This window comes from Calonectris borealis, chromosome 8, assembly GCF_964195595.1.
Source record: "Calonectris borealis chromosome 8, bCalBor7.hap1.2, whole genome shotgun sequence".
Classification (NCBI taxonomy): Eukaryota; Metazoa; Chordata; class Aves; order Procellariiformes; family Procellariidae; genus Calonectris; species Calonectris borealis.
Window position 1 is genome coordinate 7,701,017 of NC_134319.1, and position 23,441 is coordinate 7,724,457.

At 40.0% G+C, this 23,441-nt stretch overlaps 1 protein-coding gene across 3 annotated transcripts in view; it reads left to right on the forward strand.

Annotated features, from left to right (window-relative positions):
- Positions 1-16,261: 16,261 nt before the first annotated feature.
- Positions 16,262-23,441, forward strand: part of EPS15 (epidermal growth factor receptor pathway substrate 15) — a 52,786-nt gene continuing 45,606 nt past the window's right edge. The window contains exon 1 of one of the 3 annotated variants that reach the window (XM_075155788.1): positions 16,262-16,475. In XM_075155788.1, coding sequence (XP_075011889.1) covers positions 16,449-16,475 — 27 coding nt within the window. In that variant the 5' untranslated portion in view covers positions 16,262-16,448. The remainder of the gene's footprint in view (positions 16,476-23,441) is intronic. The other 2 variants (XM_075155789.1, XM_075155790.1) reach the window with 2 other exon arrangements.

Here is a 23,441-nt window from a genome sequence, read left to right on the forward strand (position 1 = left end):
ATAAGTGATTTCTACTTTGGTCTCCACAGAGACTTTGAACAGATACAGAGGAATGCTGCTCAACTGGAATGTTTACTTCACTGCAGCCGAGGTATAAAAAGGCAAATAAGCATAGTCTCTTTTCCCAAAGCTTTCCCACCATCACCTCTTTTCGTAGTGTTTGGCCGTTAACGTTTCAAATAAGGTTACTTGCTCTTTGTAGTCAATTTGTTTTGCAAGAATGCAATAGATACATTGTCTTCTCACAAAATTTAGACTATTTACAGTAGAGTTCGATGTGTAGCAAATTTAGCAAGGGAAAAGGTATGAACTGATTTAATATTTTAAAGAGTATTGTCCCTAATCATAAGGATTATGTCCCTAATCATAAGGATTATATGGTATAATTTATTTTTTCTTTATACACAATATTTATTTGTTGTTAATAGACACAGCAATATCAAAGCTAGTATTTAAAGCTAGTGTGTACACATACACAAGTAGGTTCCAAAATATATGCATGTTATTAGGCTGTTACAAACAGTATCCATGCTGTCTGGTACAAAGTCTTATTAAAATCTGGAGGAAAAATATCTTTTCCCTTCTCTCTCTTTTTTTTTTTTTTTTTTTGTCTAGGTAAATAGCAGAAATAATATATTAGACATAAGCATAAATCTGACTATGGTAATTTTTAGGGTACTAGGTGTGAAATCTAAGGAGATGAAAGGGAGGATAAAAGTAAAGTCAAGGAGACCTAGAGCTGAGCAATCGATCATAAAACACAAGTATATAGAATGAGCACTTTCCCATGGGTGCTTCTATTACTCATTTTATTTCCATAGCTAGAAGTGTTAAAGGGGTATCTGTTAAAACTAAGTGTTGTGTCAATTTAGAATCAGTTTCCAGCTCCTTCTGCATTTTATTCTGGGATTTAAGGCCAAATCATTTTCCTTTAGATCTAGAATTACTCCAAGTGATTTGTACATAGGAGGAGCCCTATATACAGTATAATCCCTCATCTAATACTGCCCTGATTTTGGGATGGCAAAAAGATCTTTCTTTAAGGTTACTGTTTCTTGTGTAAGGATGGGAGACAAAGATAGCAAGATTTATCCTACCAAAAATTGGAGAAGTCTTTTTCTTCTTATCTGAAAATTAAAACAATCCATTTTGGTGCCTGCTTAAAGGATTTGCTTCCTCCTTGTTCCTTTCGCTTCTGATGGAAGCGAAAATGCAGAAACTATTTTTTCATCCTACTCAACTCTCTCTCTTTCTCTTCCATGAGAAATGGGGAAAGAAGCGGAGAATTGATTTAGTAGAAGAAAAATAAGTAGCCACTGGAATTGGCAGAATAAACTCAAATTGCTCCCCAAAAATCATGATCTGCACTTGGACCTCAATTTAGAGAGCAGATGGGTGTTTTGCTCTCAGGAGTTGTCAGGAGACTATTCTGACTATGTGTGAACTAGCAGACTCACATGCAGGATGCAGCCACATCTGATTTCCAGATGAAGTGAGACCATCTCTGGAAGTATTTAAAAGACGTGTAGATGAGGCACTTAGGGACATGGTTTAGTGGGCATGGTGGTGTTGGGTTGACGGTTGGACTCAATGATCTTAGAGGTCTTTTCCAACCTTAATGATTCTATGATTCTATGATTGTATGATTCAGTTCACAGCAGCACCTCCTGCAGCTTCATCAGTTTGGGATCAGCAGGAAGAAAACCCAGGTTCGAAGATCAGGGGAAAGCCTTAGCCCGCCCTGGCTAGGTTTCCAACCTTAGCAATATGAAGACAAAAGCCTGGGACATATTATAGGACACATTCATCAGCTGTCTAGACTAAAACAACCACTCACACCAATTAAACAACTCCAGCTCAGTGTCTTCTGAGCTGTAAATTATTGGAGGTTTGGGAAGTACACCAGGGCAGTCTCACTACATGCTTATCTACTACTACCATCTTCCATAGCTACTAGCTATTACCACTGCTGGAGACAGGACATTGGGCTATTTAGACCTTTTTTCTGAGCCACTACTTCTATTCTTATATTATGTTCTTACTTTCACAGAGTTAGCAAAGGGACTCTATAGGTAGCCTTTCAAGGAGGGCTTTGTTTGTTTTTTTTCCAGTAGAAAAGTGGAATTTCTGCGGGAATCTTTAATGATATTATAGCCTAATTTTACATTGTAGTAGTCAAACCTTATTTTGCCCATTTTTTAACATTAGCAGTTTCACTGACTTTCGCTGAAGCTGAAGTTGCTCAGAACTGCTGAAATAAGCCCAGATGTCATGGACTGAAACAAAGAGAATCCTACTCAGCTTGTAGGCAGCAGCATACACAGGGCGGCTCTGTTACTCAGTTTGTAAGCCAAGAACTTGATGAAAATCCAGGCCTTTTTGCATCTGTTTGCTTTCAAGTTTCAAAAGTTCATTCTGTTTTATTTGTACTGCCCAGTGCCCTCATAAGCTATTTAATTTGAACAGTAACTGCAACATAACTTCTAAGCAAATGCTACAATAACACTAATATTAAAATCTGCAAATGCTACTGGGGTTAACTGAATTCTCTGGACAGTTGTCAGAAAATGGAGAGTTACATCATTTGCTTTCCATTGCCCAAGAGAATTAATTTTTGAAAATAAACTTGTGAGGAATATTCTAACAAGCAAATCTAACTCTAAAAATACTTTGCAGTATACAGTGAGACTTTGATTTCCATAGCATAAGCTGAAGTTAGTAATGTTTAGGATTTCGTAGTTTATTACAGTTGTGTATTTACTTGAGATATACACAAAAAATAGTTTGTTTTAATTTACTGGTCAAGTTTGCAATATCGTTTGTAGATAAGCAGCATTAAGTCTTTCGAAATAAGATATCAACAAACGAAAGCATGAGTTTTGTCGGGTGTTTCCAGTTCAGGCCGAACAGACCAAAAGTTGTTCATACTTGTGTGTTCCATTGGTGTTGATGTGGTTACACGTACATCATCAAGAGCAAAATTTATCCCATTGACTGAAAGATGAAAGCATGTAAATAGCCAAAGTTAAGCTCTGTTATTCATATTGCATAAGAAAAGAGGAGCTTTTCATTAGTATTACACTCCCCAGTTTATGCTGACTAGTTCTAATTATGCTTTCTAGTATGCCAACGAGAGAAAAGAAGCAGCTCTTCTGAATACAGCAAAATGAGTAGCAACTGAACTGTTGTCTTATCAGTCTTTCAGATTTTGTTTTACATATCTGACAATTTTAGACAAAGTAAAATCCTACCCTGATTTTCCCTGATCCAACTATCCTTTACATATTGATAACATTAACCCATTCTGTCTGTAAAATGTTATGTCTACTTGGCTTTACACTTTTGGATGGGAATTTAATCTGTTAAGTATCAGGGGTGATGTCTCATATGTTTAATCACTACGGAGTCACTGCATTAAATTTACTCATTTCACTGAATTTCTAAAACACGAGGAGGACAATGTTATTTTTCTTCTAGGCAATGGACCAATCTTCTACCCTGAGTATTTCTCTTGGCTGTAGAGTTAACTCAACTTACAATTTCTTTGTGGTTTTTAGCTTGAATCCTGTATACCCACAAATCCTTAATTGTAGCATTGTAGTACTTTAAAGATTTCTGGGGATAATCAGTGCAGTGTCAGCTGATGCAGTGACTGTGTGAAGCATAGGTAATGCTCTGCAGTGCAACTGATCTTAGTAGTGCTTGACTGACTCAATGATGGCTGTCATTTCTGTTCCCAGTAGCAACATGGGCATGTTCTGTACAGTGAATGCTCAGACAGTGTAATTACTTCTTGGAAATGTTCTATTTTTTTCATGCACAGAGAAACTCTGCAGTATGCAATCTGCCATTCTCTGTGTTTTTTGAATATACTGTGTCAGGATTCCTGATGTTAAGAAATTCAGACAACTAGATACAGAGTTTGGGGAGATGGAGAGATTAATAGACAGATACAGGTGTACGTAGATGTGTCTGTGTCCTCAGGAAAACAATCCAGATGGGAAAAACTGGCATATTTGGGAAAATCAAGACATATGGTAGCTTTAAATCAGGTTTGCTTTACAGTGAAGGCATTGCCTAAGGCATCATAATGCCAGCAGGAACAATGCCTCCACTTAGGCAAGCCATGGACCAAGTGTTTGGCAAGTGGTCCTGTGGAAAGGCTAGGAAGTATTACAAGCTGGGGAGAACTTTCTGGTATCTGTTCCTATATCAGATTGTTTAAATGGGAAATCAGTAGACTTCATATTCCATGCATTTTAAATTATTTATTTGTGCTTAAGCCCTGCCAACCAAAGCATAAGTTAAAAAGGAATTTTGGTCTCAGAACCTTCAGGGTTCACATTTTCAAGCTTTTTCTTGGCAACCTTGAAGGCCAGAAAGGTCCTATATTTTGCTGTTTTCTTGTTTGCTTTTTTTAATAATGCTCAAATAACCCATGCAAGCTCTTAACTCCAGAGGCTGGAGCTTTATTAAAAAAAACCAAACAAAAAATTGGAAAATATATGATAAAATCTTGGTATCTGGTAAAACTGAATTTGTTTTCTAGAGCATGCCATATTTGAAAAGAATAAGTAGAAAGGCAGAAAATAAGAAAAGAGCATCTTCCAAGCAAATAGGCCCTGTTTATCTAAAGTGGGACAAGGAAAACTTTTATCCCACTTAACTTTTACGTTTCGATGGCATTTGAATTGGCCATGTGTGTTTGGCAGCTCATCTGTTGAGCCATCTGTTTCAAATTATGCATGCTCAGAGGGCACATTGCATCCAGGGATACAGTTCCCCCAAACACAAGAAATTTGAATTGGAATTGCAATTTAGAGATCTGTAAACATGGATGTGCAATCATACATCTAAAACTCTGTTTATTTTTGAGAAGTTGAAGCATTCATATAGCTGGAGAAACCTGAGGAAGGTTATAAGTGGAAAGCCTTAGGCCATATTCACTGTCCTGCGTCCCTTGTACAGTGCTCGGGCAGTGCAGTGCAAAATAAGAGAAAACCACCCAAGGTCCCCAGCTAGGAAATGTCTCCTTTAGGCTGAAAAGTTCTTAATGGACTAAAAGCTGATAGAGTAACCAGTTTTGCAGCCCATTTAAAGAGTGTCTTAAAGGGACTGTAGGGTAGAGAAACTGCAATTTGGCTCCCTCCGTTAATGAATCATCTCCAATCCCATCACAGGGCTAGAGATGAACTGGGTAGTGAGTCAGAAAGCTATAACCAACTCTCTGAGAGCCTTGTTACGCAAGAGCATCTTGGCCAGGAAAGAGGATTTGAGCCATAAACTTTAATGGTGCGTTAGGAAAATTTTATATTATTTATGAAATACTAGTAGCACTTATCTTTTTCATATGTTATCTGCTTTGAACATACTTCTTTTTTTGGAAGAATATACTGCTTGTTCCACCCCTCCCTATTCCTTCCTTTCCCCAGAACGCTGACTCAGTTCCTTTTACTCTTTCAGTCAGCTTGCAGTTTTAGGCATTTCCTTGTCCGGTTTTCAGTGGAACTCATTACTTCCCTCTCATCAGCATTGTGCGGCTCTGTTGCGGCTGTTGAATAACATGCTGGCTGGAGATGGAAGAGATTTCTTTACAAGCGGTAGATGCTGACATCAGACCATCTTCTCTTCACGGAATACGCTGAAACTATGGGCTTGGGTAGCAGTTGTGCAGTTGTGTATGAGAGAAGGAAATTTGGCTTACATAATGCAGTGATGGAAGTAACGCTAAATCTAGAACCAGTCAGGAGACTTGAGGGGTAAATGTAACTTTGTCATAGATTCTCTTTCTAGATTATTGTATTTCCTTTCTATAGGTTTTCACATTAGCCAAAACCCCAGATTGTTTGCATTATCAGCAAAGTTTGAGTCCTCTGGTGATGAGGATCAGACTTAAGTAACGTAGTTTATAATAAATTGTGAACAGAGCGTTGACCAAATGTAGATCTATTATATTGTTTGGGCAGATCTTATTCAATGTGCCTGAAGAGTTAATTATGACATTAGTTATGACATTAGGTTGAGTGAAGTGCTTGGAAATATTTCTTCCTACTAGAAGTACCACACATAGTTCATTTAATCAAATAATTGTATATGTGCAATTTGCACATCTAAAATTCTAGGAATTTTACTTTTTGTAATATATTTAATCTACTCACCTGATCAAAAATAGATCTTTATATTACATTGCTTATTCAAGTATTAAGTTGTATTACTTTTTAAATTAGCAATCCCAAAAGAGCTACAGGAATTGATGAACATTATTTCAGCAATGTTACAAAATTGAGGTACCTGAAAGAAAAAAAGAAGTCTAATTAAAATTTTGCCTTTTTGAATCTCATTAGTAGAATAAATGCTTTTCTCATACGAACAATTTGTTAAGTTATTACAAAGCTACAAGGGCAGGGGACATAACTGCAGATATGTAAAAAAATCAGCTGTAAGATAATGGTAAAGGGGAGAGAGAGATATTTTCTGCTGGTTTTAGAATCTGCCAAGGACGTAGGTGCTATGTTTTGTGCAAGAGAACTCTTTCAGACTAATGCCATCTGGCTGGCTTTTGTCTGTGCCAGTTGTTATATAGGCCAAGCCCCCTGTCCTGCCTCTACCACATTTCTTGAAGTAGGAATTAGATTAAATATACAGTAATTGCCAGTTACCTGACTGGAAACATACCTATTAAGTGATTTAGAAACCCAAGGAAGCGATCCAAGCTTCTGTGCTTCTATCAGAGACTTTGATCAAAAGTTTCCTCATCCATGTCCTGAAGCAATTTTTGGATACTTTTCCCCTTTCAAGCCTCACTGGCAGCAAAAAAGCCTGGCTGTAGGATCTGCTCCAATTTGCTGTCCAATGCACATGATAAACACCATTAAAAAAAAAAAAAACAAAGCCTCCACCCCCCCCCCAGGTCTTCTATCTCATTCTTCTAATTAGTAACTACTCCTTCTGAGATGCCATGCATATCAGCTTTGTTTCCTGTGCTTTATTTTTGCAGAAGGCAGAGATCTATCACACCAAGGTTTTTCAAAGCCTGTGTCTGTGCGACAATATTGGTAACTCACTTAATCTTTTAAATTATCAAGTATACGCAAGTCTCAATCCTATATTGAGGATAACTGTACATTTTTAAATTGTGATTGTAGGAACTCCATATACTGGAATAAGGGATTTGAAATTATCAGAATTAGATATTATGTTGACTTTTATTTGAGTACAATAAACTTTGTGATATCATCCAGGCCTGTCACAAACTTCTGTTGTTTAGAGTTAACAGACATCTTGCATACCTGAGAATCCCAACTACAAAAATAAGGATACTGAAAAGCAAGAATAAACAGCAGATACCTGTATTTGTAAATACAACAATATAGGTTTTCTTGACCTTGATCTCTACAAGGTACCTGTATGGTTTGCATTTTGGGGCCGACAGTTGTGCCATCTAGCTAATGGGTTTGTTCTGTAGTCCCATATAAGAGACCCGCAGCTAATTTTTAGCCTTGAATTTATTCCCTATTTAAGAGAATTGCAGTTAAATTAAGTAACTCATCTATGTATTCATTTTACAGTTAACTAAATAGCTGTACTGATGATTTTGAAGTATTTTTTTTCTCATGCTCATCTGTATATATGTAATTTACCATCATCTAATGCTATCACAAGGAAAGGAGACAGAAATTCATTAAATCATTTTTTACAAATATTTCTCTAAAGAAAATCACTAGGGTAAACTTGATTTGAACAGGAACAAATTATATCTCTTCAGTAAACAGGAAGAGAGTGACAGTCGAGAATGTTTCAGTTTTGGATGTAATTTGAATGCCTTTTGAATCATGGAAATTCTTTTAGGAAGAACACATCCTCTGCTTCTGCAAAACTCATCTAGCTATCTGATCTTATCTGGCTTATATGGCTTCTTCCTCTGTCTTATACCAAAAACCTCGATACTTTCCTCTTCTGGACCTCAGTGTTCTTTGTGTCATTTTTATACATCATATCTATTTGTCTTGTGAGCACCTTGGGGGGGTTGTCCTTCTAAAGAAGATTTGTTTGTCATGTTTACACAAATTAAACTGATACGGGAATCTGAAAAATCTGGCTGGTTTGATACTTGTGAATCATCATCAGTAGTTTTGGTAATCTGATATACGTATTTATGTATAAATATACCAATACATTCTTCAATTGCTTCTCAGCTTTTGTGCATCTCATTTAAATTAGTATTACCAATAACAGCAGGAGTTAACTCAGCTTGTCTTTCAGATTCTGAGGTGCATTTTTAAGGCCAGAATATATTTAAATGTAATTTTATTTGTAAACTGAGAAAGTTTGATTGAAAAGCTGTTGTGAAACTACTGAAATCCATGATGTAGTTTTCACAGTCGCAGCGATTATTATACTGGAAGTATATTCCATGGCTGCTTTAATTGCTACTAAAACTCCGTTAAAGAAACTTTTTTTATGAATGGTCACCAGACTTTTGTAGCTACATCTGTTGAACACAACACGTAAAGCTGATGAAATATCTTTTATTACAGATAATAGGAAAGAAACATAAGGTGACATAGAGGTAAGCAAGTCCTTGTTAGCTGATGGAGATCAAATTCAATTAACGCTCTTTTGCATCTGATCTATCACATGCACACCTTAAAGAGTTCCATCAAGGCTGAATCACTGCTGCATTACTTCTGCAACTTAATCTTAAAAAAACCCAAACAAACAAACAAAAAAACCCCATAGAAAACAAATCAGTCATTAAGCAAATAATTGGGTCATCTTTCAGGATATTTCATGTTTCAATTGCATTGTGTGTGCAACCAAATGAGAACATATGTTAAATTGTGAACTATTCACTGCACCCATACTTTACAGCAATGAGATAATATTCAGTCTGTGATATTTAGCAGTGGTATTTATTGTATGTGTTTAAAACATTTTTCATAAAGGAAAATATTTTAGGTGCTATCTCATCAGTCAAGTTACATTACTGTTAATGATTACAAACTGATTTAAAAGAATCAAAAAATTTAATTACACATCAATAATTCAGTCCAGAAAACAAAGAGAGATTTTAAGGCAACATTCCTCAGTCTTGCATGTTGACACCAGTGGGATTATATGTTTTGCACTTAAAGGAACATTTTGCCTGCCGGTGTTGTGCAATAGTTGGCCGAGTAACAGAACAGATTCTTCTCCCTGCTACAGACCTGTAAATCAAAAATAATCCCACATGGTGGTTTCTCACTTATGGACGTACATCAGGATTGTGGTTATGAGAAGGGGGAGTGCAGCAGAGAGAGTATCTGTAGAGATTCCTCCAGACTCACACCAAATTCCTTCTGTCTGCAGAGAGAACGCTGCAATATGGTACCTGGTAGCTTTCACAAAGCGCAACCTGCAGCCTCCCTTACAGCACACAGGACTGATACAGGCATAGGCAGGTAATGCTTTGCTCTTGCTTCTCACTGTATTTGTCAATAAATTGTGATCTTTTCCATAGCAACAAAGGCATCAAAACACATATTTTAGTTAGCCCAGTTTTAAATGTGGCTTAAGCATGGGTAACTAACATGGTTGAATCATCTCTGTCCTTGTCTACTCTAAGGGCAAAATCATTAACACCTTTTCAAATACGATTAATTTTCCACCGTTGTTAAGGCTTGTGACTCATCTCCTCACTGTACCTTTGGCAGTCACAGTACCATAACGCAGCTGAGATCTCTGTTCTGTCACCAGTGGTCTTGTCACTGTAGTTCACATACCTGAGAGAGGTTATTGCTGAAACCAAGGGGAATATGATTTAAATTTAGGAAAGTTTTTAACTACTAGTGTAAAATTAAACACGACTATTGTGTTGTCCTAAGTGTCTTGCTGTGTTAGTGCCTGACTCGTTGCTCAGCTTGAAGACTGAGTTGCAGGTAGTAGGTTACTGTGATTTGGGAAAGTTAGTTTTTTTGTCTTATGACCAATATTATTGCATCAGTGTTACTTTATTTTCATAATTTCCAAACCATTTTGACATTGTTATGATTGTAATTAAGACTAGATGAAAATGAAAGAAAATTGGGAAGGTGGTAAGAATAAGAAGATAAAAAGAATGAGGAGCACAAAAAAGGAAAGTCTCAAGAAGAAACACTTGCTAGTATCAAGATTTACAGTAATGCCATAAAAATGGCATCATGCCATAAATAGTCATGAGTTTGTCTTAAAGACAAATCATTTCATGAGAAGAAAAAAATTCAAACGGTCCATAACATGCTCTTTTACCTAATTATTTCATGTATCTTGTAATTCTGAAATGAATTAATAATCTTTGTGAAGTGCAGAGTGAATTAGTTCTAGGTTAGGGGAATGCTGGGAATTCAGTGTGTAGATTTTTTTTTTTAATATTTTCTGTTTACTTAAGACATAATAGACTTGTAATTGTTTCAGAAAAGCGAGCCACGTATTCCCCAGATTTATAGTATAGACAACATGCCTGAGGAAAAAGGGGACAGAAGAAACTGTTGGTAGAAGCATTTCTGCCCGCTACTTTGTACACATACTAGTTTTCAACCCTCATTTTGGTCAAATGTACAATACACATTACAATATTGATGTGTTTAATATATAATGAAGACTGTTGCTGTTTCAACAGTGGTATCGCTTGTTCTATTTCTGTCAGAGCATATATTAAGCTGTACAAAGAATGGCTAAATCTCCAACTGCTATATTAGCTGGACATCGTGTCAAATTAGTGCCTATTGAAGATTTTTCTGGGTTTCAAATATCATCTTGAATTAAAAATTAAATCGTATGTGAAAAATGTCGCTCTGCTGTGTGTCATCCATCTAGTTTATAAAGAGGTCATATTGACTTCTTGTATATATCTACATTTTCTCTAACTCTTTTGGGGCATGAGGTACAGCCCCATGAAATTGGCTCATACAAATTAGTTGGAGAAAATATGCTTACAGTCTTAATGATAAAAGATTAATGAAAAGATAAATTGGCTATGTTTTAAAACGGTATAGATGGGTCTGTAGTGCTGAATTTTACATTTGTCAACTCTTCCATCAAACATAAGTGTTTTGAAGAGATTCACTGAAGCCTTATTCTGGTTATTATCAACAGTAACATTCCAATCTCTTCATAAAAATTCAAGATTGTTCTTTCTAATTCTTGGCCTTCAAAAATAGTTTTGCCCTTTGGGATTCTAAATATTTGCAATATAAATGACATCATTTTACAAAAACAAAGAGGTATAATTATTCCATATTGTACTCTATGTGACATAAGACTGCCAGATGAAGAAATTAAATTCAGATATATTCAAGTATTTCTGAACATCTGAACAGAAAACACTGTTCAGATGAAGAAATATGCAAGGATACCTTAATATCCTAGTTTGTGCTTCTTTAATACTGTTACAGTTTTGTATAATACTGTATACAGTTTTGTACAGTTTTAAAACACTTTCAAGGCAGCTCTAACTTTGAAAGTCTGCAAACCACCATAAGGAGCCAAGAGCACAGCACAAGAGGAACTAGCGGATTATTTCTATGCAGTTTTCATAATGATCAGTGTACATACTCTAGTAACTAGACATTCTCCTAGAGATACACTGTAGGACTCGCACATTACAGGCTTTATGCAAAAAATTAACAGATCTCTGTGGAAGATCTGATGAAGAAGGTCAAGCTAGATTATTGTAATGGTCTCTTGTGGCCTTAAAATATACCAGCCTATCAGTAACCCTATGTGTAGAAAACTTGCAGCTGCATAAAATGTAAAGAGCACATAAAGCATATCCTGGGGTGTATTTCTAACCTGCAGTTGTGACTTCTTAAATCAACTTGTGTCACTAGTCCTGGAAAGTACTCTGAGATTTCTGATAAAAGGTACCTTCAGTCCAAAAGGTCATCAAAGTTCTCAGGAGGGATCTCTCAATAATCTAAGTGTGGGAAAATGCTGGTTTGTATCAGGAGCACGGCTGTTGCTTGGCATTCTGAAACCTGAGCAACGTAAGACAGTCTCTGTTTACTTGTGAGCCGGTTCCCTTGCATTTCATTCTTTGATCATAGAATAGTAATTCTTTTTTTGCCAGGATTTTGTGCGTTCGTGCGTATGGTTCCTTTTGTTCTGTAAAACTCAAAATGGTTTAATCCTTCTGACATTTAGATCCTTAATTCTGCGTAGGTAATACAGGAGCTACTAATCTGCTTTGCACTGAAATTCCAGAAAGCTGCGTACGTCATTTCATGTTCATGTATGCAGGAGGCAGGAGTGAATCATTCCTCTAGTCAGCCTCCCGAGTGCTCATGGGGTGTAATAATACTTTTCCTAGAACGAGCAGAACAAGTCATACTAAATGCCTACGTGTTGTTTTGGAAAAAAAATAATGGGCTTCCTGTGAGCTGATCCATAACGTAAACAAAGCTATAATAAAGGAAGGGATGGACACTTAAGATGTTATTTCCAGGGAGACCAGTGGATGTGATTAAAATGTTACTAGCTTTACCACAAAGATATTTGGTGATCATAAGAGATTTATAAAACACAGAGGTCATTAATGTCTGATTCTGACCTGTATAAGGCCTTTCTATGCTGTTTTGCTGCAGCACAAGTTTCAAATTCAAGACACCTGTACTACAGCGAGTCACTTTATAAACTTACGCAGTATCTTACAATGGGGATTTGCACCAAAATGGTTATGCTGCTGCTATTGTAGATGCACTGGTGCAAGCCCCATTCTTGACAAGCCATTTGGCTGGTTCTGATTTATTAGTAGTCACTCGTTTGTCCAGTGTAGATGTAACCTTGTGCATTGTACTTTTAAAGAAACAATAAAGAACACTGAGATCTGGTACCCATTTGCCAAACTGTCAGTACTTAGAATAATAGAAAATCCTATTATACTTACAAATAATAGCATGCTAACACTGTTCTCCATGTCCTTTTGGTATCAAGCGTGTCCTGTATTAGAAGATCTCATGTCAAATAGATCAACATATAGCAGTTATTACAGAGCAGATTACAGATAAACACATTTCCTATAGGAGAATTCATGTTGAATGTGAGAAGATATAAAATGAAACTGTTAATTTAAGTTTTTACCTAGTTCATTGACTTTTTGACTTTCTTAGTTCTTAAGAAGCTTTCCCAAAAACCCAGCACACAATCCCACCGCCCCTTCAACATTTACACAATTCTCAGTGCAGGAGATACTGCAAAAGCCCAATATTCATGGGGTCAGCAAAGGGAGAGACAGAAAAACAGGGTTTCCACTGAGGAGCAAATAAGGGGAGAGGTACATTTAGTAAGTCCCCCAGTTCCAGGTTTCAGGAGCTCTTCCACCCTAGCCAAGCCCTAGTGAGCTGCTCGTGGCCAAGCCAAGAAAGTAGCTGGAAGGCATTGCTTTGCAAACCTGCCAATGGTTTTGGGTAGATTTTAGTAGCCCTAATATTCCTCTTGACAGAAAATAAGTATGAAGTCCAGTTTTATGACCTTATGTCAGGAGATGACATTTCAGTTCCAGCTTAGAAGCAGATAGCTATTTCCTTCTGGCACCCAACATTCTAGATTCAAGATTCATCTGCAGTACAACCATTCATTGTCAGCAGGCTGACAAGTGCTGTTGTAATTATTATAGAGATGTCTGAGGCTGTGAGCTAGTTGTTTTAACCCAGGTGGCTGGAGGCACCCAGAACAATGTTTGTCTGTGGGAGGCACAGAACGCTCAACAACAGTAAGGATCTATGGGACCACACCAATCCACCGTTGATTGAATGGAACTCATTATTATTTTAATTTGCAGAGGCCACAGTGGTTACCTTGAGCGACTCTTGCACTCTGTGGACAGAGTGGTCATGCATGATGACCATGTGTTTTGAAAGTCCGTCCACCTCTCAGAGGAGCCAAGCGTGCTATATGCATGGCCAGGGCCTGAAGGTATGTAACCATATACCTGGCACTGCCTGCTAGTTCCTAAGCAGCAAGTGCAACTCGTAGTCTGCTGCTGCTGCTTAGGAGAGCTCAACAGCAGTATGAAAAGGCTCTCCAGATCAGCAGACTGCTATGCACTTCATAGTTTGAGGGAGCAAAATGGTGGTTTTTGTTGTGTTTATTTTCTAACCCAGAGGCTTCAGGAAGGTCAGGCCCTGAGGGGCAGTCATCCGGCCAGAGCAGACGTACCTCCCGGACAGCACATCCTGCTCAGAGGGTACATGGGACATTTAATCGTGCTCTGGGTGAGGCTGCCCTCCATGAAGGGCTCTGTTGGGAGAGGCGAGTACCTGTACAAGTCCCTGGTGTTCTCAACACCCTTGTTTCAGTAGCCTCGCTGCAGCTGTGGGTCTAGTCCTGGACGAGATGGGAAACACTTGATGCAATACCCAGCAGAGAGAAAGGCAACAGCAAAAAGAACACATCTGCCGAGTCAGAGAGCCTGCCCACAAAATCCTGCTCACAACAGCTCTCAACATCAAGCCTCTTAACTCCAGAGCCAGGTCCCATTACCCTGTTTTGCATTTTCCTTCTATTTGCAATGAGAAGGCGTCAGCCTGGGTGTAACCTCTCTCCTGAGAGGCCACCAGTCTGCTGCCAAGCTGTAGCTGTTCTCCTCGCCCGGGGAGAGGAGACCGAGAGAAGGAGAAATCAACGGACAGAGCAAAGGGCATCCATGTGAGATCATGGCAGCTAACAGAAACCCAGGCCCTCCAAATCTCTGCTGAAGGGGCCCCTCCCAAATACTAATGGGCTCAAATACTTCTGTCCCCAGGAGACACAGCTGTAGTTTTACAATCTTCTGGTTTAATTTCCAGGTATTAATTATTGTGGGATAGTATTCCAATTTTAATCAAAGAAGAAAAAATCAACCTAGAAATATAATAGCCTGTGCTATTTTCTAGGGATTTTACTTAGGAGGAAATGAGGGTGAGGTGGAGTAGAGATGTGACGGTGAGTATGTGAATGGTGTGAATATTTTTACAGCTGTACTGTTTGCTTTTTATATTCTTCCCCTCCGTATCTTCTTTTTCTTCTACAGGTCGGTAGAGGAGAGCTTCTATAAAACCTTTATCAGAGAATAGATGGGAAGGAGGGATCCCACATGTTTCATGACAGATGATGAGAAATAGCAGCTCAGGATGACTGCCAGCTAAGGAATGACAGGATGTAGAGGTGGGGCATGAGCATTAGCACAAGCACGAAACTGAGCTGAAGAGGACAAAAAAATGCAGAGTGGTAGAGAATTAAAAACAGAGAAAGAAAACAAAGAAAAAATTGTGAAACTTTTCCAATAATCAAGTATGACTCCAGGTAATTTCCTCTTATTCGCCTGAATGTGTATTTCAAGTTTAAATTTGTGTCTAATCCATCTTGGGGTAAAGGAAAAAAATAGGAATGTTTTCTCTCCACCCTGGGTGACTGATGTATGATGTGGTAGTGCAAAGAGCTCAGAATAGTAGTTGAAATAGCCAGTGTGTGGGTGAGAGCAGGTACAGGAGGAGCAGTTCGTGCTCTCCTGCTCCCTGGCTCTGTTGTGGCAGAAGGAGATTTGCCTGGGTGAAGGTGGAGCCTTAAGCAGCAGAAAGAGCAGGAGAATAAGTGGTGACACGAATATCGCTTTCAGCTGGTTCGTACACAATTGTTTCTCACGGGTTAGGAGAATGTGGTGCAGTTTGCTTCCCACTCCAGCTCGCTCCTCTTTCTCTTGCTGCCTATGTTGTCTCACGGTTTCTCCTGTCATGAAGGTTGCTCGTCCCCTTTCTTCTGCTCTTCCTCCCCCAGAAGACCCACTGTTCCCCGTACTGTTCCACCGAGCACAAACAGTCTGACGGGGAGATGGATGTATACAACCAAGAGTTGCCCAGGCGGGCATATAATTTCCTGTGAGCGGAGAGAGGCACGAGGCCAAGCGCAGGGCTGCCCCTCGGTGCTGCTGAGCCAGGAGAGGACATGTCGGGTCAGCACATCCTGCTGGGCTCGCGCACTGCTTCCTCCTGGGCCCCGCGCCCGTTCTGTTGCAACCCAGTCCAGACCTGACGCACCTCCTGTTTTGGGACTTCCCCCACCTGTGTCATGACTAAACTAGGGGACTGTAACTGTTCAAAATGCTTGAAGCGTCTACAGCAGAAGCAGGGCCATCAGAGCAGGTAAGGGAAAGGCTAGGAACTGGGAGCGGGGATGTTGGCCACCATATCAGGCCAGTAACTCCGGCTCCGGGTTTTTGTTGCAGCTGCCTCGAGTGGGCTCCAGCTCCGGCGAGTGTGCTCCAGCGCCCGGTTTTGGTGGCGGCTCCCGCTGCCGTGTGCTGGCGGAGGAGGCTCCGGCTCCGGCCCTCGGGCGGGCAGGGATCCGGTGCCGGGTTTTGGCCGGGGCCGGCTGGGGAAGTTGCTGAAGTTGGGCCGTGAGTGCCGGGGCCGCGGCGCGTCCTTCCTGCGGCCCGGCCGGTGCATGATGGAAGCAGCATGGCCGCCCACCTCTCCCTGACACAGGTACCTCCTGCCGGCCTCCGCGCGGGGAGGGCGCTCCCCACCCCTGCCCGCCGCTCGCCTCCCTCTGCCGGCGGGCTCCGAGGCCTGGCGCCTCCCGGGGGTGGGGTGGGGGGGGTTCAGGACAGGAGCGGGGCCTGGGGCTGACCCGCTCCCGCGGCGCTGAGGGGGGTGGCGGGGCCGCCTCGACGCCGCTGGGGAGTGGCTCGGTGCTCCCCGGAGGGCCCCTCGGCGGCGCGGCTTTGTGTGCCCGCCGCCGCCCCTCAGCCCTGCCCCGCCGCGCTAACGGCCGCCGGCGCTGTCAGGTGGCGGCTGAGGCGCGGCGGGGGGCGGGGGTGTGTCTGTGTGAGGGAGGGGGCGGCCGGGCGGGCAGCCCCGAGCTTGCCCGGGTGACTCCGAGCCGCGGCCCGGGGGCGCCGCGGGCGTGAAACGAGATCCCGCCCGGCTGCAGGTGCCTCTGTCCGCGGCTGAGGGGGGGAACCAGCCTGCCGGAGCGCGACAGGGGCATGGCTGCGGCCGGGGAGCGGTCCTCTGGGCGGGCAGCGCCGCGGTCGCGCCCGGCAGCCCGCAGAGGTCTGGGCTGCGGCGGCTGTAATCGCCGTTGGTCTTTTGTCCTCTGTAAAGAGACAGGGCGCCTGGTTTAAACAACAAAAAAACCCGCCCCGTGGATTTTGAAGGCAGGTGGTGAACTCGGAGACGAGAGGAGCGGTCGCTGGGGGTTTGAAACGCGATAGCTCGGGGTTAGGTAACTGTGCCCCGGTGCCTGTGCGGGCAGCCGCCGGCCCAGCCTCCCTGCTCGCTTCCCGGAGCTCTGCAGCTGACGGCACGGGCAGAGACAGGATCGGGTGAGTCTCTGGAGGTAACAGTGTCGGCGTGTTAATGGGCAGTATGCAACAAGATTAGCTGGGAAGGGAGAGCTTAATTTCTTGTTTTAACAGAAACTTAACTCCGAAGATATTGCTTGGAAGTCATTTTACCTTTTTTTTTTGGTGGGCCCCATGGTGTGGGTCACCATTTTTGCATACTGCCTGTACAGGTGCCAAATAATGAAGAGCTCTGCAGGTGATGCTCTTAAAACTTGGAGAATCTTGGCAGCATTTGGTGCTCAGGTGATCTCACTTTGACTAAATCTTTGTTGCTTGCATTTTTTTCCTGATGGTAGTAGAATTGCTTCATACCGTTGGGATTCTCTCTTACTCCCTAGAGATTTGATAGTTAATAAACTGCACTTTTTGGTACTTTTTTGTTTCATTTAGCAGTGACATGAGAAATTTGCATTCCTACCTGACATAAGCCTGAGGCAGGCCTGTCAGTGCACATGCTCCTGCTTGGGATGCTTCAATCCGATAATCGATTGTGACGTTTACAGAAAGTAGATCTGGTAAATAAGCGTGAATTGCTTAAGCACATAAAAGTAAACTTAAAAAGTTGGCAGCAAGGCTACTGAATTTGCAGTTACTTATGTAGTTGACTTTTGAGAAAATCATCAACTATTCAAGGAAAGAAAGGAGGAGAGTTCAGTGAAAAGATGAACTTCAAATATGTGCAGAAAATAAATGTGTCTTTAAAGGTCTAAAGATACATAGTTATGAAGTATAATACCTTCTGTGAAAGCTTGCTGTAATATTAAAATATGTTAGGTTAGCCTTTTCTGTGTCTTTTTTTCAACAGTCTTCAAGCAAAAGAAAGAAGTTTAAAACATCAACTTACTGAAGAGGAAAGAAGTTTTCATAGGGCAGCAGCCTTAATTCTGTTGGTCTAAAGGCATGGGCTATTCTGGCTCTTTATTTGGGGAGAGGGGAGGAGTGTCTGCTCTGGTGTGTTCTACAGCAAGACATTATTGCTTACAGGCTGTGTAATCCTTTCATTGTAGAATTTATTTACTTTTTTGGTCACATGGAAGGGGGACTAAATACAAATGTGATAATGTTGACAGAAGCAGAAAAATCGCCAGTATCCTTAAAACCATTGTGACTGCAGCTTAGTGGTTAAATTGAGGAAGCTATTTCTGTTGTTTTTGACCATTTGTGTGGGGATTTCTTTTTGTTTGTTTGTTTTTTCTTCTTGCATTGCATAAGAATCATCTTAGAAAGTCAAGCAAGCCTAAAGATAATTTCTTCAATGTAGGTTCTAACTTCTGGAATTTCAGGGTCATGAAAAGTCATAACAAATTGTTAAGTGTTCTAAATCTGTTTAGGTGAGCATGAGGAAGTGAAAATCACAGTATAGGGGGTGGGGAGTACAGTTACTGGCTGCAGTTATATCAGTTACTAACACCAGTAATAAAAAGCATGGAAATCGGTACTTTCTGCTGTAGACCACATGCAGAAAATAAGAGTCATATTAACCTGCAGTCAAGCTCACAATTGTGTCGAATTTTCTTTTCACCTTCCCATATTTGGTTTGACTGTGATTTAAAATGGCTAGGAAGTTGAGTATTTCCAAATGAGAGTAGGGTATTTTCAGATGACTTTGCAGCTGCAGTGTCTGAGAGGGCTGGGCATTGTTTATTTGAATATCAAAGTTCTGTTTAAGCGATTTGAAACTTTTTGGTGCTAATTGTATTCTGTTGGCTGATTAGTAAAAATATTTCAGGACCGTGTAGCTGTAGTGAAATTTATTACAGCAGGTATGCTTGAAAGAGTGTTGCAAAATCAAGGTGATTATCTCCCCCTCCTCCCCCCAATATAGTAATAGTCTGAAGTGTCTTTTATCTCTCCATTTTGAACCCATTCCGCAACATCTTGTTGCCACTTGCATTTGCTCGCTAAGTGTTATGGTCTGAGCATAACTGTGAATTTAATAGGGAACTTCTAAGGAAACTTCTACCAAGTGAATGTTTTGTTGTGGTTGCCTTTAGTTTGGAAACAAGCTAGCAACATCAATGAGAAGGAACTGTTCCTATCTCACAAATTGTCATCTGCTGTTGGAAAACTCAAATTAAGCCAATATGAGGAGTTGTATTTTTGACCTTCTGACAGTGGCTGCTTATCTGGCCTGTTTAATTTAGGGAATCTAGGGAGGAAGGAACAGAAAACCGAAGATGCAGAAAATGCATTTTGAGAGTGGGGAAGATATGTTTGTTGAAAGCTGGTGTAATACGGACATTAAAAAACTTCTTGTTGCTCTTGAAAATTGAACTTGTGGTTTATTCTGAAAAACTGCCTCTGTGTGATTGAGGGGGAAGCTTACAGTTCAGGGAAGGACTGTAAAGAAATATTCAGGGAGAACAGAAAGATAACTTACTGTGTTTTGTCTTCCTGATGTCATGAAATGATTTTTGTGAAAAATGTGGTAGTCGTCTTAAAGTAGTTAAGAGCTGCTTTGGTAAACAAGACAAAGTCATGTAATATCAATTTGTATCCTAATTAGCTGCAAGTCTCAGTTTAAACTTCACTATTGTGTCATGGACTCCAGAACGCTGTGCTTTGCTGTTGAAGGGAAGCATCAAATATTACAACTGAGGCTAAGCTAGGTAGATACCTGTCTAATCCAAGCATTACCAGGATAATGTCTTGTTACTGGAATACGTAGGATGTAAATACTTACAGTATGAATGACACTCTTATAGTAATGTATATGTTATATATCACGTAGAGCCAAAGCTTTTGAGGTCTCCAGCAAACTTCTGATTTTTTTTTTTTAAGGGATCAACAAAATGATAAAATTAAGATCTTAGTTTGTTCTTTTTACTGGAGTGAGAAATCTGTTGTTCCTCTTTCTGTCCTCCATGAAAGATGAGGAAATCTGAGTATGCTTGTGTGTGTGTGTTTAAACTTGTGTATAGAGGAGGCTGACTGCTCCTAAAGGAGATAGAACTTAATATTTTTTTTTTTATTGATATTGCATCAACCATGTTAGAGAGTAGCTGCATCTAAAAAGGCAGTGGAGCTATTCTTTCAAGTTATACAGGCTTTGTTCAGTACTCATTAGAAGATGGTGGAGGTTTCCTGTAGCGATTTGAAAATTAAATCGAACCATTCTTAATTATGCAGTGACAGACATCTATGCAGAGAGAAGTCGGCAGAGTTTTTCTGCGTGCTTCAGCTGTTCAATGGGAATTCAAAGTGCTGAATTTTTCAGTACTTGGTAATATTTTTATAGAAATTTATAGTAAATATTTTCTTACCTTTACTTTTGTTATTGCTGTAGGAGATGTGCTTGGTTATGTGGTAGAAAACTTTACCATGAAACACTTCAGACAATAAAGCAATAGGGGAAAAAGAGACAAGTTGATTATTGTTTGGAAAGGACATTGTAAGAAAACCAGCTTGCCTTAAAACTTACGTGCTTTTCGGCTGGCTGACTATGGGAAGAACGTTTATGACCAGATTGTGTCGTTTGGCCTGGAAACTCTTAAAATGAATCCTAGAGCTTTGCATCATGATAGAATACAGTATGTCGGATTTTAATCAAGATAGAATACCTTGTTTCTCCCCCTCTATCCCATTTGGGTTGGAAGGGAAAGTTATTTTTGCTTTTCTGAATGGACAGCTTTTTTTGTTTGTTTTTAAACCTTTCTGTGCGAAGGAAGGTTGTGGATGGATGGGGCAGACAGACGGGTAGTAGTGTCTTATTACACCTAAATGGGAGTGTGCCAGAGGGATGAAAACATGGGGATAGACAGACTTGATTGACACTAGAAGATTAAAAAGACGGGTGTCCCTGAAGGTGTTTTTTATTTCCTAGGTTAGTATTCTAAGGTTCATAAGTTTGTAACGAAGGTTGTAATTATTAGAACAGTCGTTACTCTTATGAAGTGATAAACTTTTAAATGGAACCATAATAATGTATTTCTATTTTTGTACGCTGTGGAATCTGACCTTTTCTCCCTTCCTCCTTTTTGCATTGAAAACAAGTTGAATTTACTCTCTGCAATTAGTTGTTACAAATCCCATAAAAAGAATTTTGCCAGGTAAATTCTACTTTAAAAGATGTTGAGCAGCATTTTTTTTCTTACCCCAGAAGAATATCCTAGACTATATTTGTATCTGTTGTTTTATTGTGGAGTATACTTTGAAGGAAAAACAAGTCTGTTACTAGTAAAATAGCCTGGGAAACTTTTTTACTACTATTATTCTATTTGGCGTCACAGGAAATTCCAGTTACTGCAGTGATTCTGATGTTAAAATGAATATTGGAAACACTAATGAAATAAATAAGAACTACTGGCTTGTACTCTAAGTACTGAATGAAAAGATTGTTTTGCACTTAGTGTTTTCATTGCAGGACTTCAACACGATGTTTCCTGTCCAGGAGTGACAATGATCGGTTTGGCTGTAATAATGAAACATTTGGCTGAACAAAGGGTGATATTGGGCAAGAGGGATGATGCATGAGAATTGATACTTTTAGCGTATGTGCTGGCCAACTCTGTTCTAGTTTTCTGCTCATAGCTTTAATTTGATTCTGTGCCTATACTTTTACATTATAATGAAGTAATACTTAGTACGTAAAATACTTGAGTGTTTAGGAGAACTACCCCTCTAGATTGCTGTTTGAAGTGTGGGTGAGTTGGCAAGTACAGCATCTGAGGTTTGGTTAAGAAAGTATAGTATGCTTTGGAGCATGCTGGAAAGTGATTGAAGGTGGTGTTTGTTATACTGGTGTTATGGTAGTCAGAGGTCTGGCAAAACTTGAATATATTTCATCAGGCTATTTTAAGGGATGTGTAAATGCCTGCTTAGTTGATGGCTGAAATAATAAAAGTCTTTGGGTACCAGAGCAAAGTCAGGGCAAGGTTAAGCTATATAAATGGAGGTATTGCAGTGAATACCAATGATGGCTTCCCAGCATATGTAATTTTTAATGTCTGGCTATGCAAGAGGTATTTCCCACCCACTCCCCAACAAACAAACAAAAATTCACCAGCCCTGCCAAAAAAAAAAAACCCTCACCAAAAAAACCCCACCAAAACCAAAAAACTAAAAGAAACAACTAGAGAATCAAAAATGCCCTGTGGCTCTTAGAAGAAACTGAGTGTCTCTGGGGCAGTGTACTTGCTGAATAAGCAGATGTCAAGGTCTGAATGAAAGTTCTCCTGTTATTTCTAGCTGTTCTCTATAATTTATCTTTCAGGATGTTCTGGTGATACTGCACACTTTTTGTAGTTGAACAGGATCACACTAAACCCCTGATTTCTACCAAACTTCCCCTCTTAATATTCTTTGATAGTTGACACCTGTGAACATCTAAGTGCTTAGCGAGAAGAACAACTGTATTAGCTGTTGCTCTAGGAAAATGTCTGTGGTTTTATTTAAGCTGTCACCAATTATGTGTGCTGTAATAAAGGATTTTCTACAACTATATGATTGGCAACATTGAGAATGTTTCCATATTTCAATGCAAACTTTCTAAAGCTGAAGAAGCTATCTTGTTGGATTTGGTTTGTACAAAGGTCTGTAAATCCCGGGTTTTGAGATCATATTCCTGTTAAGGGGGAGAATTCTATTTTTGGATGATATTCAAAGTTATGTGGTTTGGGGTTTATTGTGTAATTAACTTGTATTATGCTCAGTTGTTCCAGCTGGGTTTGTGAGGACAACACCTTGTGATAATTCTGGGGTTATCCTCTGCATAAATGCACCCAGTCACGTACACAATCTTAGGTTTAGGCAACATGCACTTCATGAAAATGGTATCTGATTTTGTGCCTGTTTTTATGTCGGGGAAGAGAGTAATCCTAACAATATGTTTCTTGGGAATCTCTTGGCCAAGGGTATTTGGGGTAGGCCAAGATACTAGGTTTTGCATGGTTTCAGGCCTTGAGCTTTTTTAGAGTTTCTAAGAACGGTTTAAAAATAAATTCATAAAGAAAGGGCCTTTTCCAAAGCAGCTACCTAATTTTAGGTGAGCACTCAATATCTGGTAGATGGCAGTGGAATTGAGGCAGAAGTTACCTCTGGCAAGGATTCAAGTTACAAAAACCTAATTTGGTTTAATTTGGTACCGTTGCTGTGGATTTAGCTG